The 18,453-nt window shown below is 39.3% G+C and overlaps 1 protein-coding gene across 1 annotated transcript in view; it reads right to left on the minus strand.

The window, feature by feature from the left end:
• Nucleotides 1–18,453, minus strand: part of VPS45 (vacuolar protein sorting 45 homolog) — an 85,592-nt gene that overhangs the window by 32,346 nt on the left and 34,793 nt on the right. The window contains exon 14 of the mRNA XM_077156170.1: nucleotides 4,916–5,047. Coding sequence (XP_077012285.1) covers nucleotides 4,916–5,047 — 132 coding nt within the window. The remainder of the gene's footprint in view (nucleotides 1–4,915; nucleotides 5,048–18,453) is intronic.

The following is an 18,453-nucleotide window of genomic DNA, read 5'->3' on the forward strand; positions in this document are numbered from 1 at the left end:
TGACTAAAATGGGCTCTTGCCTTCAAATCCTGGCTCTATTTCTTATTAGTTACATTTACTTACGTAAATTAATTAACCTCTCTTGCCTCAGTTTCCATATATGGAGTAAAGATAACAGTTCAAAACTTCTATGAGGATTAAATGAATTAAAATGTATAAAATATGTTACATAGTGCCTAGTCCACAGTATATGCTCAATAAGTATTTTTTATTATTATTACCATTATTATTATTCGTGGCAAAGGTAATAAAATGGTGGTAATAGTGTTACATCACTCCTGTTCTCAAAAATAGTCAATGGCACCCCACTGGCTACTGAATTAGGTACAAAGGCCTCAGTTTGACATTTTAGAATATAGGGCTACCTTTCCAAATATTGGCTGATAAGTTTTCAAATTAAAGTTTACATAACATTATGTTTTTATACCCTGCCAAGACTGAAACCATATTGACACTTCAATTTCTGTAATTATAGCAGACTAGATAAGGGGAAAATTCTGTTGTAATGAAACATGTAGAAATGATGGATGAAAAAAATGACAAATATTCTTTTAAATGGATAGCCAAACTCTTAAGAAAGTAAGAGCAATCTCTAAGGTCATAACAAAAAGGGAATAAAAAATTAGGTTGATAAATAAACTGATACTGTGACTACCCTGTAGGTATACGCTGGTGTTGATAAACAAGAGACAAGGCTTAGGCCAAGTAAGAAAAGAAGTCAGAACTGAAACTCCCGCATAATGGAGAGACCCTCACTAAAAAGGTGGGCTAAGAAAAATCTATCTGGACAGAGAACTAACAAGGAAGCTTGAAAATCTTGGTACTGGCTCGGCATAGTTCAGGAATCCTTAAGTATAGAAATTAACATAAAAAACGGCTCCAGGCTAACAATGCTCTTGGGGCTCATGGCCTAAATTAAAGGAAACTATGCAGGAGCGATACATCTACTTAAGCCCTTTGGAAGTTCCATAGGTAAATCCAGTTTAAGATAATTCATAATTCAAAATGATGGAACAATGAGAAAATGATTCATCATGGGCTAATAGCAGATATAGCAGTAGAATTAGACCCCTAAGCACTTCAGATTATAGAATTAATAAAGGTAAAGAAAAATGAAGGATTTGAAAACATCAGGGAAGAATAAGATATTAACATAAACATCAGGCAAATTTGAAAAAGAGGCAAATAGAACTTGCAGGCATAAAAGTATGATCTTTGAAACTAAAAACTCAAGGACAAATGAACACAAATTAGACACGGAGTAAGAAGAGAGAATCACTGAACTGGAATATTGATCTGAAAAAAATTACACAGAATGCAGCACAGAGAAATAAATAGATAGATGATATAAATGAGAGGTCAAGAGACTCGTAAAGGAAAGCCCAACATGTAGCTCATAGAAATTCCAGAAGGAGAACAAAGAAAATGGAAGCATGGCAATATTCACAGAAATAATGACTTTCGGAAATTTTCCAGAAATTATGTCAAACAGAAATTTTCCTATCAAGCAGCATAAACAAATATAATCCACATTCAGATACCATAGTACTAAAACTAGAACACCAAACACAAAAAGATAATCTTAAAAAAGATCAAAGAAAAGATTGCTTACAAATAAAAATCAACTATATTGAAAACAGACAATAGCAACAACTAAAAACAGTATTACACTGCCTTCTGGCTTTGAAGTGTGGAGAGAAAACTAGCAACCTGGAATCTATATGTAGCTAAACTAAGACATTTTTAGAAATGATAGAAAGCTGACCAGCAGCTCAAAGGACTACTAATAGATGTACTTCAATAAAAAGAAAATTCAATCAGAAGGAAGGAGAAAACAAAGTAGAGAGAAAAAAAAAAAGGTCACATCTGAGCAACAAAGAAGATTCCTGGAAGCAACTCTTAGGTCAATTTAGCAAAGAAAATCATCACCCTCCCCCCTACAGGCTTACAAGCCATTTAGGGATGAAAATCTCCCTGACAATGTGGGGGCGTGGGCCCAGGGGGATAAATCAGGCCCTGGCACCCTGGGATCCACAAGGCCTTCAGGACCAAAAGGGGGAAAGGAAGTGTAACAAAATAAGGCATCAGTGGCCAAGAGAAATCAAATGGAGTCAAGAGGCTCCTCGCATGTAAGCTTCAGTTAGATAGCGCTAATTGCTGTGGTTTGCTAAACGCCAATCAATATTCCTTCTGTTGACTCTTAAGAACACCTAGGGCTTGCACTGAGACTATAAAGGTTTCATGCACTAGGTTTCCCTTCCTGGAACATAAAATCCTCGAAGGGTTACTAAGTTAGATACATCCTGAAATTCAGAGGGACCAGCCTCTCCAAGATGATCAATTAGTTACATCCCCCTATCCTTTAGTGTAGATATCCCTTCTCAACATGAAAATGTCAGAACAGGCATTGCCCAAAGATTCCTATAAACTGGGAGAAGGACTAAATGAGAAGGAAGAGGTACAACATAGAAAATGGATTCAACATGTTTGGTTGCTGAATCACTATATTAATATTCCTTCTAGCCTCCAGTGTTCTGGAGCAGCTAGAAGGAAAAATCTGAGACGGTGGAATGGTAGCCCATGACAACTCTGGGATCTGTTCTATAACAACTTGTTGAGGTGTGCTTTGAAAATTGTTCCTTTTTCTTTCTTTGCTTTCTATATATGTTATATTTTACAATAAAAAAGTTTAAAAAAAAATGGGTAAATCTAAATGAGCACTGACTACAGAAAATAAGATTAATAATTAATTTGGGGATTATATAAATGAGGTGGAACCAAAATGTTGGACAACAATAGCTTATTAGTTGGGAGGAAGTAATTAGAGCTAAAACATTCTAACCACCTTATATTGTTTAAGAGAAAGGTAGAACTAGATTAATTTTAGGTTCTATTTTCTCACTCATTCAACAAATTATCTTTTAGGGACAGGTAAAACTCATCTATGGTTACAGAAGTCATAACAGTGATTACTTTGTGGGGGAGTCCTGACAAACAGGAGGCATGGTGGAGGCACTGGGGTACTGGTGACAGTTTGCTTCATAGTCTGGGTGGCTACAAAGATGTGCTCACTCTGTGACATTTCATTAACCTGGCTGCCTTTCATCGGTGTCCTTTTCTGTACATATGTAATACTTCTATAAAAGCTATAAAAGAAAATCCTACTTTACAGTTTATACTAAAATAAAAATTCTGACAGATTAAAGATATCACTTTAAATATGACTCATAAAAGTAATTGAAAAAATAAAGGTTAGTATTTATATCATCTTGGCTGTGGAGGAACTTTCTAAGCATGACACTAAAGGCAGAAATCACTGGTAGCTTTGACTAGTAACATTAAAAAAAATAACAAAAATTTTATATAACAAAGCAATTTAAATAACATTAAAACAGAAACATTAGGGGAGAAACATTTGCAAAACATATGCAAGACAAATGGTCAATCTCCTTAATTATACACATAGAATTTCTAAAATTATTAGGAAAAAAAGAGGAATATTTCAATGAAAAAATGGGCAAAGAACATGAAAGTGACAGTTCAAAAAAATATATATAAATAGCCAGGAAGCACTGGAAGCTAACACAGAAGCTAAATAATTTGTCCAAGTTCACAAAAATAGTAAGAGAGAAAATCAGGATTCTTACACTCAAGGAGGCATAAGTGTATTATTGACTCAAGTCCATAAATATCTGCTCAATGGATGATGTTTGTATATTTAACACAAAAAGATATTTACATTATAAATTATAAACTGCAGATTATAAGACAGAGTAACAATGAAATCCCTTTCTGAGCACACGCTGCCATACATGTTCACACAGGCTTAGAAAAAAGGCAGTAAAGACCAAAATGTAAAGAGGTTAGATTGTGGGAGGTTTTTTCCTCTTTATACTTTGTGACTTCAAAAAAATTTCAGAATAAGCATGTATTATTTCCATAATAAAAGAAAACAGTTATGTTAAAGAAAAACCAAATAATATGAAAATGAAAAAACACACAAACACCTTGAATTACTCCCAATGGATAAAGTAGGGCTCTCTCAAGGTCACCAATCATTAAATTCTACCACCATGCCATGGTTCTCCAATTTCTTCCTCCTGTGTCTTTTTTACCATTAGCTGCCAAATTAATCTTCTTAAAACATATGATCCTCATGTAATTTCACTGCTAAAAACCTTCAATGAGTCTTTATTTTCTACACAAGAAAGTACAAATTCCTCAGCTTGGAATTCAAGGCCTTCTGCAAAATTAGGGAAATTCAATCAACCTTTTCACTTTCTTATGCACATTCCGACTGGTCAACCACTTGTTCTTTCTACATCTACGTTTGCCTAAAGCTTCCCCTTACTTGTTCACGTAGTTAACTCTGTTGAGAATTTGCTCTTTCTTCACGTCTATTTTCTACCCAAGTCTCAGTTTATGTGCTGTCTTCCCCAAGAACCATTCGCTAATCTCTCCTAGCCACTCTGAGAATCCATAGGTCTTTTAACTGTCTCTCCAGGACTTATTTCTTATTTTTTTAATGTTTTATCCTTCCTAATAAACAATGACTTCCTTGAGGTAGGATCTTTATCTTAGTCATCTTTGTATTCTTTCTACTAAATGCTTACTGAATGGATGTAATAAAATAGGGTAAGTCACAGAATCCAATATCACTATGTTGAAGTATTTTCAAAGTGCTAGTCTGTGTCTACACATTTGTCCTTCTTTGAACATAGGAAACATAAATTATTAATAGCTGGCCCTTGCCCTCCAGGTCTTAGACTTAATAAACTGACGTATGACTCTAAAAGGATAGATCCTTCATCTGCTTCAAACTCTAAATTATTCTATTGACTGGAACTATCTATAAAAAGGGAAATTAAGCTTTATTCTCTGGGAAAGGGAATTGTAGGACTAAATGTTCTTTCACCTTTTTGTGTTGTGCACTGTGGTTCCTCCCAGGACAATCCTTACTCCAGGAGTGGTGCGGTTCAGATGATAAACGGTTAGAGCCTCTTCATAGGTGGCTCCTCCAATTATAAACACAATGATATCCTGAGGTCTGCAATAATAAAGAAAGAGTTAATATCATTGGATAAGAATAAGTAAAAGAAAAGCCAAAGATTCGCTGTTAATATTATATACACGAAGTTTTAATTTTTAAACCTTTCTTTTTTGGGTAGAGGGAGCAGAGTTAAAGCAGAATAGAATAAAATACATATTTTTAAAGTTTTAATTATCTGAAATTGGCAGGAAACAGCCAGAAATGCCGAAAAGTGATTTGCTTTCTATTTATGAGAGGACGCTTAGAATTTCTGTGCTGTAGATTTCAGAATTGCACAATGGTGTTTGCTAGAACCAAAGGTAGAAATATTATTTTATACTCAAGAGACTGCAGAATGCAATAATGTGACATGGTATCAATATAGCAATAATTTATGCTTGTACTATACATCTTTCATGTATAAATCCTTTGTCAAATACTTAGTATCGTTTCATTATAACAGTCTCTATCCAAAGACCTCAAAGCATTTTGGAAAGTACTGGTATATATGGATGTCCCCAAAACAATGGGAACCAGAAAAATTTAATAATTTGAGTGTATATAAAAATAAAGAAACTGGGACACATAAAATAATGATGCTTCTAAAAATTTCAGCTCATCTTAAAATCTTTGTTTATGACACCTCTGATAAACCAATAGACACAAAACCATGGAAACAAAAATTAAAAAAAAAAAAAACTCCCAGGGATGAATTCAGCCCTGAGACTGTGGGATCAACAATTCCATCCTGACCAAAAGGGGGAAAAGAAGTGTAACTAATAAAGTATCAGTGGCAGAAAGAGTTCAAATAGAGTCGAGAGAGGCTACTCTGGAGGTTGCTCTTAATGCAAGTTTCAGTTAAACCTTGCTACCTATCAAAACTTGCCAACTCCAACCAGGACCATTCAGCCAACCCTAAAGAACACCGAGGGCAATATATAAGATTTCACAAGGGTTCCAGGCACTAGAGTAACTTTCTAGAAACCTCCAACCTCCAAGTGGGTCCCTGGACCCAGATAAGTCTTGGAACTGAACCCAGCCTCTCCAGAACATCAGATAGTTCCATCTCCTTACCCCATATTAGGGACAGAATCTTCCAATATGAAAAATTTAGAATGGCCATAGCCCAAACACCCCTAAAAAGAGGGATGGAAAAATCAAAGGTGATGGTGGAGTTATACAGAGAAGGTAGGATTTAAGAAATGAATATGAATGCCGAATCATGAAATTGATCTCTTTTAGTCTCCAGTATTTTAGAGCAGCTAAAAGTAAAAACCTAAAATTGTGGAACTGTAACCCATGTTATATTAGTTAGGGTTCTCTAGAGAAACAGAATCAACAGGGAACACTTGCAAATATAAAATTTATGAAAGTGTCTCACGTGACCGTAGGAATGCAGAGTCCAAAATGCACAGGGCAGGCTGCGAAGCCGATGACTCCAATGGATGGCCTGGATGAACTCCACAGGAGAGGCTCACCAGCCAAAGCAGGAATGCAACCTGTCTCCTCTGAGTCCTCCTTAAAAAGCTTCCCATGATTGGATTTAGCATCACTAATTGCAGAAGACACTCCCCTTTGGCTGATTACAAATGGAATCAGCTGTGGATGTAGCTGACAGGATCATGACCTAATCCTATGAAATGTCCTCATTGCAACAGACAGGCCAGCGCTTGCCCAATCAGACGAACAGGCACCACAACTTGGCCAAGTTGACACCTGTCCCTAACCATGACAGTCCACCCCTTGTCAACTTGGCACACATATATATATATATCACCTTAGACCATACTTAATTTCCAAATGAAAACAAATAAGCACACATTTTTCCTTTTACCTGACAATACTCAACTGTCCTGCATATAACTGGAAACACATTAAATCTCTCCAGAATAGGGTGCAAATCCTTGGGCAACATTCATTCTTAAACTTGATATCTTACAACTTAAATAGTATAACACAAACAAAACAGCATTACAGTCCTCGTTTCCGTAACTGATCACGTGGTCGAAGTTCATATTTATCACTACCTTCTTCCACTACCCATTCCATGTTCCCCTTCCCCTCAGCAAGCACTTCAGCTGGCCGTGGTTCTTTGCCTGGTGGGGTGACCCAAACCTTCATTCCTGAAGTCTCAGAGCCATTAGTGGTCCTGCCTGGATTGTGTTGTTGCAGTTTTCCATTGATTTTAATCACAGGGCATGGTAGTACTAATAGACGCCCCAGGGGATCTCCTATATTCCAAGAAAACTCTTCTTTACCTCCATTATGTAGTTGCAGTCCTACTTCCTTCTGATAGTCAGGGTCAATTACCCCAGACAATAATGTAATCCCCTTCTTGGTGTGTTGATCCAGAGGCATAAGTAGCCCAAAGTGGCCAGGTGGCAATCTGAACTTCCAGTTCAGTGGTATCACTTGTTTCTCCTGGAGAAAGCACACCCCGTTTTGGAACTAAAACCTGTAGACCAGCAGAACTCAGGGTAGCAGGGACAGGAAGCAAAAATTTTCCTAGTGGATCACTAGGAGTAATAGTGAGTGGCACCACACCCATTTCCACCCCTTGGTTCCTGGACCCATGGATCCTGGCTATGGGAGAAACAGTACCATACAGTGGACGCTGATTCAGAGCATACACAGCTTCCTGGAGAACATTACCCCAGCCTTTCAAGTTTTTGCCACCTAGTTGGCACCGTAATTGAGTTTTCAAAAGGCCATTCCACCGTTCTATCAATCCAGCAGCTTCTGGATGATGGGGAACATGGTAAGACCAGAGAATTCCATGAGCATGTGCCCATTCCCGCACTTCATTTGCTGTGAAGTGTGTTCCTTGATCAGAAGCAATGCTATGTGGAATACCATGACGATGGATAAGGCATTCTGTAAGCCCACGGATAGTAGTTTTGGCAGAAGCATTGCGTGCAGGGAAAGCAAACCCATATCCAGAGTATGTGTCTATTCCAGTTAGAACAAATTGCTGCCCCTTCCATGAAGGGAGTGGTCCAACGTAATCAACCTGCCACCATGTAGCTGGCTGGTCACCTCGGGGAATGGTGCCATATCGGGGGCTGAGTGTGGGTCTCTGCTGCTGGCAGATTGGGCACTCAGCAGTGGCTGTAGCCAGGTCAGCCTTGGTGAGTGGAAGCCCATGTTGCTGAGCCCATGCATAACCTCCATCCCTACCACCATGACCACTTTGTTCATGAGCCCATTGGGCAATAACAGGAGTTGCTGGGGAAAGAGGCTGACTGGTATCCATAGAACGGGTCATCTTATCCACTTGATTATTAAAATCTTCCTCTGCTGAAGTCACCCTCTGGTGTGCATTCACATGGGACACAAATATCTTCATGTTTTTAGCCCACTCAGAAAGGTCTATCCACATACTTCTTCCCCAGACCTCTTTGTCACCAATTTTCCAATTATGGTCTTTCCAAGTCCCTGACCATCCAGCCAAACCATTAGCAACAGCCCATGAGTCAGTATACAAACGCACCTCTGGCCAGTTTTCCTTCCAAGCAAAATGAACAACCAGGTGCACTGCTCGAAGTTCTGCCCACTGGGAGGATTTCCCCTCACCACTGTCCTTCAAGGACACCCCAGAAAGGGGTTGTAGTGCTGCAGCTGTCCACTTTCGGGTGGTACCTGCATATCGTGCTGAACCATCTGTAAACCAGGCCCGAGTTTTCTCTTCCTCAGTCAATTCACTGTAAGGAACTCCCCAAGAGGCCATAGCTCTGGTCTGGGAAAGAGAAGGTAATGTGGCAGCAGGAGTGGAAACCATGGGCATTTGTGCCACTTCTTCATGTAACTTACTTGTGCCTTCAGGACCTGCTCTGGCTCTATCTCGTATATACCATTTCCACTTTACAACAGAGTGCTGCTGTGCACGCCCAACTTTATGGCTTGGTGGGTCAGACCACACCCAACTCATGATAGGCAACTCAGGTCTCATGGTAACTTGGTGGCCCATGGTTAAGCGTTCAGTCTCTACTAAGGCCCAGTAGCAGGCCAAAAGCTGTTTCTCAAAAGGACAGTAGTTATCTGCAGCAGATGGTAAGGCTTTGCTCCAAAATCCTAAGGGTCTGCGTTGTGATTCTCCTATAGGGGCCTGCCAAAGGCTCCAGACAGCATCTCTATTTGCCACTGACACTTCCAGCACCATTGGATCTGCTGGATCATATGGCCAAGTGGCAGAGCAGCTTGCACAGCAGCCTGGACCTGTCGCAGAGCCTCCTCTTGTTCAGGTCCCCACTCAAAATTAGCAGCTTTTCTGGTCACTCGATAAATGGGCCGGAGTAGCACACCCAAATGAGGAATATGTTGTCGCCAAAATCCAAAGAGACCCACTAGGCGTTGTGCCTCTCTTTTGGTTGTGGGAGGGGCCAGATGCAGCAATTTATCCTTCACCTTAGAAGGGATATCTCGACATGCCCCACACCACTGGACACCTAGAAATTTTACTGAAGTGGAAGGCCCCTGTATTTTTGTTGGATTTATCTCCCATCCTCTGACACGCAAATGCCTTACCAGTAAATCTAGAGTAGTTGCTACTTCTTGCTCACTAGGTCCAATCAACATGATATCATCAATATAATGGACCAGTGTGATGTCTTGTGGGAGGGAGAAACGATCAAGGTCTCTGCGAACAAGATTATGACATAGGGCTGGAGAGTTGATATACCCCTGAGGTAGGACAGTGAAAGTATATTGCTGACCTTGCCAGCTGAAAGCAAACTGTTTCTGGTGGTCCTTACTAATAGCTATTGAGAAAAAAGCATTTGCCAGATCAATAGCTGCATACCAGGTACCAGGGGATGTATTGATTTGCTCAAGCAATGATACTACATCTGGAACAGCAGCTGCAATTGGAGTTACCACCTGGTTGAGTTTACGATAATCCACTGTCATTCTCCAAGATCCATCTGTTTTCTGCACAGGCCAAATAGGAGAGTTGAACGGGGATGTGGTGGGAATCACCACCCCTGCATCTTTCAAGTCCTTAAGAGTGGCAGTAATCTCTGCAATCCCTCCAGGAATACGGTATTGCTTTTGATTTACTATTTTGCTTGGTAGGGGCAGTTCTAGTGGCTTCCACTTGGCCTTTCCCACCATAATAGCCCTCACTGCACGAGTTAGAGAACCAACATGGGGATTCTGCCAGTTGCTCAGTATGTCTATGCCAATTATACATTCCGGAACTGGGGAAATAACTACAGGATGGGTCCGGGGGCCCACTGGACCCACTGTGAGACGGACCTGAGCTAAAACTCCATTGATCACCTGGCCTCCATAAGCCCCCACTCTGACTGGTGGTCCAGAGTGACATTTTGGGTCCCCTGGAATTAATGTCACTTCTGAACCAGTGTCTAATAATCCCCGAAATATCTGATCATTTCCTTTTCCCCAATGCACAGTTACCCTGGTAAAAGGCCGTCAGTCTCCTTGGGGAAGACTTAGAGGAAGGTTAACAGTATAAATTTGTGGCAGTGTAACAGGTTTCTTCCCCATAGGGACCTGGCCTCCCCTTCATTCAAGGGGCTCAGGGTCTGTAAACTGTTTCAAGTCTGGAAATTGGTTAAGGGGCCGTGACTCTGTGTTTTTGTAATTCAGGTTAGACTTCTGTTCCCTTGACCTAGAACTCTTTTGTTTATACAGCTCCAACAAGAATTTAGTAGGCTGCCCTTCTATTTTATTTCTAGGCACCCCATGATTTACTAGCCAATGCCACAAATCTCTGCGTGTCATATAATTTTGATGCCTCCTTTGAGTTTGTTGTCTATTATAATACCCACGTCTACCCTGTCTTTGGCGATTAAGTGCTGCCACCTGGCTTCTGCCAACTCGGGATCCTGTCATCCCCATTGTGTTTAAGGATTCCAGCTCAGTGACAGCAGTTCCTACAGTAATATCTGACCTACAGAGAAGTGCAACCACAGAGCTCTTGAGGGATGATGGTGCTAGTCTCACAAACTTATTTCTCACTGTTCTGGTAAAAGGTGCATCCTCTGAACATTCCTGGGGTGTAAGAGCAGGCTTTGCATGATAAATCCACTCTAACATCCCAATCTCTCTAAGCCTCCGGATCCCCTCATCTACATTATACCAGGGCAGTTCTGGCATTTCAACCTCAGGTAATGTTGGCCACCTCTTGATCCATGTTTCAACCAACCACCCAAACAAGCTGTTAACACCTTTTCTAACTGCTCTAGCTATAACATTGAATGCAGAATCTCTGCTTAGTGGGCCCATATCAATAAATTCAGCCTGATCCAGCCTTATATTCCTCCCACCATTATCCCACACTCTTAAAATCCATTGCCACACATATTCCCCTGATTTCTGTCTATATAAATTGGAAAACTCACACAGTTCTTTTGGAGTATAACGTACCTCCTCATGTGTGATACTTTGTACCTCACCTTTAGGGGCCTGTTGGGACTTTAGTCTAGTTATAGGTCTAGAAGAAATGAGGGGTGGTGGGGGTAGGTCATGAAAAGAATTAGAAATATCTTCCAAGCCATTTGCTTCAGGGCTTTCATTTGCAGTTTCATCTGGTGAAACAGGATTAATAATTCTAGGGCTAATCCCTTCAGGAGGAGGTTGGGTGGCCAATTCCTCAAGGCAGGCTGGAGGTGGGGCGGCTATGTCCTCAGGGCAGACTATTACAGGGTTATCTAAAGAAGGCTCAGCATGGTCTAGGGTTTCAACCTCACCCCCAACATCATTATCAATCCATATGTCACCATCCCATTTTTCAGGGTCCCACTCCTTTCCAATCAATGCCCTCACTTTAACGGCAGACACCATGCAAGACTGAGATTTCAGTTTACGTTGTAAAGTTGCTACTCTAACAATAAGATTCTGAGTCTGATTTTCAGAGATCTCAAGTCTATGGCTACAGGAAATAAAATTTTCCTTCAGGATACTCATAGAAACCTCTACATCTTTCAGACGGCACTTAAGCTTCTTGTTTGAAGCCTTAAGCCCATCCCTTTCACCCTTTAATGTAGACAGTGTATCTAACAACAACCAACCAACATCTCTATAACTCTTATTTCTACAAAACTCTGTAAAGGTGTCAAAAACATTATCCCCCAGAGTCTGGCTTCGTACAAGCGAAGCATTAGGAGAATCGAATGATGATATTTTGACTATCTCCTTTGCCAACTCAGTCCATGGATTGGGAGTGTCATTCTGATTACGGGAATCAGAGTCCTTAGTGTCTCTGAGCCCAGTCAGAGTAGAAAACCATTCATAAAAACCCATTTTTAGGATTCTGTTCCTTAAGAACCACTCCCGGTACCAAGATATATTAGTTAGGGTTCTCTAGAGAAACAGAATCAACAGGGAACACTTGCAAATATAAAATTTATGAAAATGTCTCACGTGACCGTAGGAATGCAGAGTCCAAAATGCACAGGGCAGGCTGCGAAGCCGATGACTCCAATGGATGGCCTGGATGAACTCCACAGGAGAGGCTCACCAGCCAAAGCAGGAATGCAACCTGTCTCCTCTGAGTCCTCCTTAAAAAGCTTCCCATGATTGGATTTAGCATCACTAATTGCAGAAGACACTCCCCTTTGGCTGATTACAAATGGAATCAGCTGTGGATGTAGCTGACAGGATCATGACCTAATCCTATGAAATGTCCTCATTGCAACAGACAGGCCAGCGCTTGCCCAATCAGACGAACAGGCACCACAACTTGGCCAAGTTGACACCTGTCCCTAACCATGACACATGTCAAACTCTAAAATATGTTCTACAACTAATTGGGGTGCTGTGCTTTGAAATTTATTGCTTTTTTGTATATACGTTATTTTTCACAAAATAGAAGGAGAAAAAGTCAATTGTCATGATAAAAAAATATTTAAGCCTTCTAGCCTCCTATATTCTGGAGCAGCTAGAAGGAAAAATCTGACAGGATCATATGGTAGCCCATGACAAACTCTGGGATGTGTCCTGTACTACTTGTTGAAGAGTGTTTTGAAAACTATTGCTTTTTTTTTTCTTTGCTTTGTATATATATTATACTATACAATAAAAATGTTAATTTTTTTTTTTTTAAAAAGAAGGAAAGAAAGAAATGAAACTGTGGGTGTAGTTTTGATACGGGACCTGCTGACATACCAGCTCATCACTAACCTTATTTGGGTAGCACTGTGTTGTTTTACAGTGCTTCAATTTTTATCAAAATGGCTTCATAACAAAAAGTGTATTGTCCTCCTATTAACTCCTTCTGTAGATATCAACAAGGAGATACTATTTTCAAAACTGTTAAAAGTTTGCCTTGTTTAACTTTTCTCATACCATCAAATGGAAATACAATTACTTTAATCTTAGTAGGCAAGAAATTTTGCTAAATCACTTATTGGCCAATATGTAAAATGACATCTATCAGAAGCATCCACTCTGGAGATTATGGTATACTAGATACAAATATTTTTAATCATGAGACAAAAAACAACACAAACACCTGTACATCTTCTTTCTGTTTATGTGTCTTTTTCTAAAACACCTCAAAAGAATCAACTGAAAGAATATTTGTTCTTGTGTGACTTCATGGAAAATCAGATACTGTGCCTATTTAAAAATGTTCAGTGGTGGTGCGACAGTGGCTCAGTGGCAGAGTTCTCACCTGCCATGCCAGAGACCCAGGTTCGATTTCCGGTGCCTGCCCATGGGGGGGAAAAAGTTCAGATAATCTCTGAAATGCAGAGATCCCCATGAAAGTTATCCAAGTTCCCAATGATAAGAGATGGCTATTTTGCAAATAATTACGTACAAAGTCAATAATGTCATTTCTATGTGGACTTGGGCTTAAAATCATGCCTCTACCTCTTTTGTTGCTCAGATGTGGCCTCTCCCTCCAGCCAACATGATGAGCAGTCTCACCACCCTCCCCCTCTCTGCGTGGGACATGACTCCCAGGTGTGTGGACCTTCCTGGCAACATGGGACAGAAATCCTGGAATGAGCTGAGACTCAGTATCAAGGGACTGAAAAAAACCCTAGAATGAGCTGAGAATTAACATCAAGGGATTGAGAGAACCTTCTCGACCAAAAGGGAGAAGAGTGAAATGAGACTAAGTGTCAGTGGCTGAGAGATTCCAAACAGAGTTGAGAGGTTACCCTGGAGGTTATTATGCATTAAGTAGATATCACCTTGTTGTTCAAGATGTAGTGGAGAGGCTGGAGGGAACTGCCTGAAAATGTAGAGCTGTGTTCCACTAGCCATGTTTCTTGATGATGATTGAACAATGATATAGTTTTCACAGTGTGACTCTGTGAATGTGAAAACCTTGTGTCTGATGCTCCTTTTATCTACCATATCAACAAAGAGTAGAACATATGAAATAAAAATAAATAATAGGGGGAACAAACGTTAAAATAAATTTAGTTTGAAATGCTAGTGGTAAATGAAAGCGAGGGGTAAGGGGTATGGTATGTATAACTTTTTTTCTCTATTATCGTTTTATTTCTTTTTCTGTTGTCTTTTTCTTTTTCTAAATTGACGCAAATGTTCTAAGAAATGATGAATATGCAACTATGTGATGATATTAAGAATTACTGATTATATATGTAGAATGGAATGATATCTTGTTTTGTTTGTTTGTTGTTAATTTTTTTAATTAATAAAAAAAATCATGCCTCTAAAACACTAAATGTACATTTCAAGACAAAATAAGCCACATTGGAGACTACCCACCTGAAATAAAAACATTGTATTTAGCCCCACAGTGCTTTAAGAGTTATATACTATTATATGTTCTATAATCATTTTTTCACTTTAAAAAATAAATGTTTTGACTAGATAACTGCATGCACATCATAGAAAATACAAAAGAGTATACTGCAAAAGTTGTTTCCCTCTTAGCTCAGTCCTCTTATCCCTTCATAACTGCCCCCCTCAGTTTTTCTCTCCCTAAAAGCAAATATTATTACTCATTCTTATATATCATTTCAGAGGTATTATCTGTTTCTGAATGTATATAGATGCATGTATGTGTACTCGTATATCTTAAAATGCAAATGCAAGCATTTTCTATGCACCATTCTGCACCTCACCCTTATCTTGGATATGTTGTGCATTTTAAATTTTGAGAGACTTTCAAGGTGCTCCACAGATGTCATTTGACTAGCAATTCAGGAGAAGTGCCCATTTCTCCACACCCTTGACAACACAATGTACTTTCAGAACTTTTGGTTCTTCTAAACTAATAAAGTAAAAAAGTCCTATGTCATCATAGTGTCTCATTATGATCTTTCCAATAAAGATCTGAGACATAGATATCAATTTATGTATCATTAGCATGAGAAGCTTGGGAAATGGTATACTGGGAGAAAAGAGGGTTAGGCTGGAACAGGGGGAATACGAACTTTGGAAAGATAGGCAAAGGAACAGGACATCTCAAAGGAAAGGACAGAAGAGGCAACAATAAAACCAAAGGAATACGGCATCTTGGAAGCCAAGTGTTTTAAAGTACAGGAACATTTAACAGTTTAAAAAACTGCAGACAGGTTAAGTAAGATTAGGGCTGAAATTTACCTATTAGATTTATCACTACAGGTCACTGATGATTACGGTGACAGCAGTTTTAATGGAACAGTCTTTTTTTGGGTAATTTTATTATGGTAAAATATGTAACAAAATGTCATTTTAACTTTTTTTTTTGCATGGGCAGGCACCAGGAAACAAACCTGGGTCTCCAGCATGACAGGCGAGAATTCTGCCTGCTGAGCCATCGTGGTCCACCCCATTTTAACCATTTTTAACTGTACAATTCAATGGCATTAATTACATTTATAATATGGTACAACCATCACCACTACCTAATACCAAAACTTTTACATTGCCCCAAACATAAACCTTCTACCTCTTATACATTAACTCCCTTTTCCCTCTCCCCCTATCCCCTGGTAACCTCTACTCTACTTTCTGTTTCTATGTATTTACCTATTCTAGAGATTTCATATGAGTGGATTCATACAATTTTGTCCTTTTGTGTCTGGCCTATTTCACTTAGCATGATGTTTTCAAGGTTCATCCATGCTGTAGCATGTATGAGAACTTCATTTCTTTTTATGGCTGAATAATGTTCCATTATAATGGCATACCACAATTTGTTTATCCATTCATCTGCTGATGGACACTCGGTTTGTTTCCACCTTTTGGCTTTTGGGAATAATACTGTTATGCATTGGTGTACTAGTATCTGTCTGAGTCTCTGTTTTCAATTTTATTTGGTATATTAGCGGTGGAATTGCTAGGTCATATGATAATTCTATGTTTAATTTTTTGAAGCACCAATGCTTTATCTCTCTTTTTTTTTAATGGCTTTTCTTTCTCTATACAACCTACAAGATGTTTATTCTCAACATCCTATTTTGATCTTCATTTTCTTTCTATTCTATTTACCTTATCGAGGTTGAACTAATATACTTCCATAACTCCAAACCTTTATCCTTAGCCCTACCCTTCATCCGTGGCTTCAAATCCACATATCTATACACCACAGACGTCTCAGACTCGTGCCTAAAACTGAATTTTACTATTCACTTTCTGTCCTCAATTGGCTTCTCTACTTACATTCCCATTTTGATAAATGGCACTGTATTCACTTTCTATTGCTGTTGAAATAGATCATCACAAACTTAATAGCTTAGTCAATGCAAATTTATTATCTTACAGTTTTAGAAATCAGGAGTCTAACATGAATCTCGGTGGGCTAAACCAAGGTGTCAGCAGGGCTGCGTTTCTCCTGGAGGCTCGAGGGGTATCTTTTCCTTGCCTTTTCCTCCACTTTTAAAGCCAGCATAGTCACATGTCTCTGATCCATCTGCCATCACATCTCTTTTTGATCACATCCAGGAAAGGTTCTCCAATTTTATAGATTGGTAATTAGATCAGGCTCACCCAGATATTCTATGATAATTTCTCTATTTCAAGGTCAGTATCCTTACTCACATTTGCAAAGTTCCTTTTGACATGTGAGGTAACATATTCACAGCTTCCAGAAAGTAGGGCACTGAAATCCCTGGAGTCAGGATTCTGTCTACTGTTCTTATTCTTCCTTCTCCATCCATATCTTATCTTCTTCCTGTCCTTATTCAGTTGGCCATCAATTTGGGTCAGTTTTATATCTGGGCTATCCTGATGCCATGCCTTTACCTGGTTTCCCCTGTTGCTACAGCCCTGCAATTGACATCGCTTGCCTGTACCACTGACATCAGTCCCTTTGTACCCACTTCCTCCTCTGCTCCAATTTATACTCCTTTTTGCCAGCTACCTTTATCATCCAAAACACAAATCTGATCACGCCCTTTCTCTGCCAAAAGACCAAGGTAGTGGATCAATACTTAGTCAATGTATTAAAGTTAATGTCTCTCTCAACCAGGCCTTAGTCTGTTTAGCCTTGTTTCCTTTTGTTGCAATCAATTTTTTTCCGATCACAAGAAAGTAAGCTTCATGAGGCTAGGGATTTTATTTCATTTTATTTACTCACTGCTCAATCTCTAATCCTAGAACAGTGCCTAGCACGTAGTGGGTAGTCAATAAATATTTAGCAATAAATGGCTGAAAAAGTGAATATCATTCTATTTTCTATCCCCCAAAGCACCACGTACCCACAGTAACCATATATTGAGTACCTACTATTTGTCAGAACCTTGCTTACAATTTTGCAAGGCAAAAATCACAGGGGAGGAAGCAGAAACTCAGAAACGCTAAGTAATTATCCTATGGTAATTCTACCTTAAACTCATCTCAGTCAGGTTTTGGCCCCCACCATTCCAATAAATAACTGCTCTTTCCAAGACTACATTGTTAAATCACAGTCGTTTTTCATTCCCTTTCTTATTTGACAAAGCCACTCACTCACTCCATTTTGGTACCACATTCTTGATTTTCTTCCTATTTCATTGGTTGTTAATTTTTAGTGTCCCTTGATGGTTCCTCACATCACTGACCTCTTAATGTTGGAATACCCAGAGTCCAGCCACTGGTCTTCCATTGTTCTTTGTCTACCATCATTCCCTGATCTGCTCTGTCCAATATAGTGGCCACTAGCTATGTGTTGCTATTCAAATAAATGAAAATTAAATAAAATTTAAAATTCAGTTCTTCAGTAATACTAACTGAGCTCAAGGCACATGTGGTTTCTTCCTGGATAGCACAGAAGAAATGCTGCTCTCTTTGTCTTGTACGATAAGTAAAATTTAGGGATATCAGAATAAAATCACCCATTCATTCATTCAATAAATATTTATTAAATACCTACTAGGGCCAGGCCTTTTCTCTATATAGTAGGTAGATTCTGATGAATGAGACAAGTCCCCAATCTCATGAAATTTACATTCTGTTAGGGGGGAGATGGAAAATAACTATGTAACTAAATAAAGAATAAGAAGAAAAAAATCCAGTAATGA

This window comes from Tamandua tetradactyla, chromosome 4 (assembly GCF_023851605.1).
Source record: "Tamandua tetradactyla isolate mTamTet1 chromosome 4, mTamTet1.pri, whole genome shotgun sequence".
In the NCBI taxonomy this organism is placed as follows: domain Eukaryota; kingdom Metazoa; phylum Chordata; class Mammalia; order Pilosa; family Myrmecophagidae; genus Tamandua; species Tamandua tetradactyla.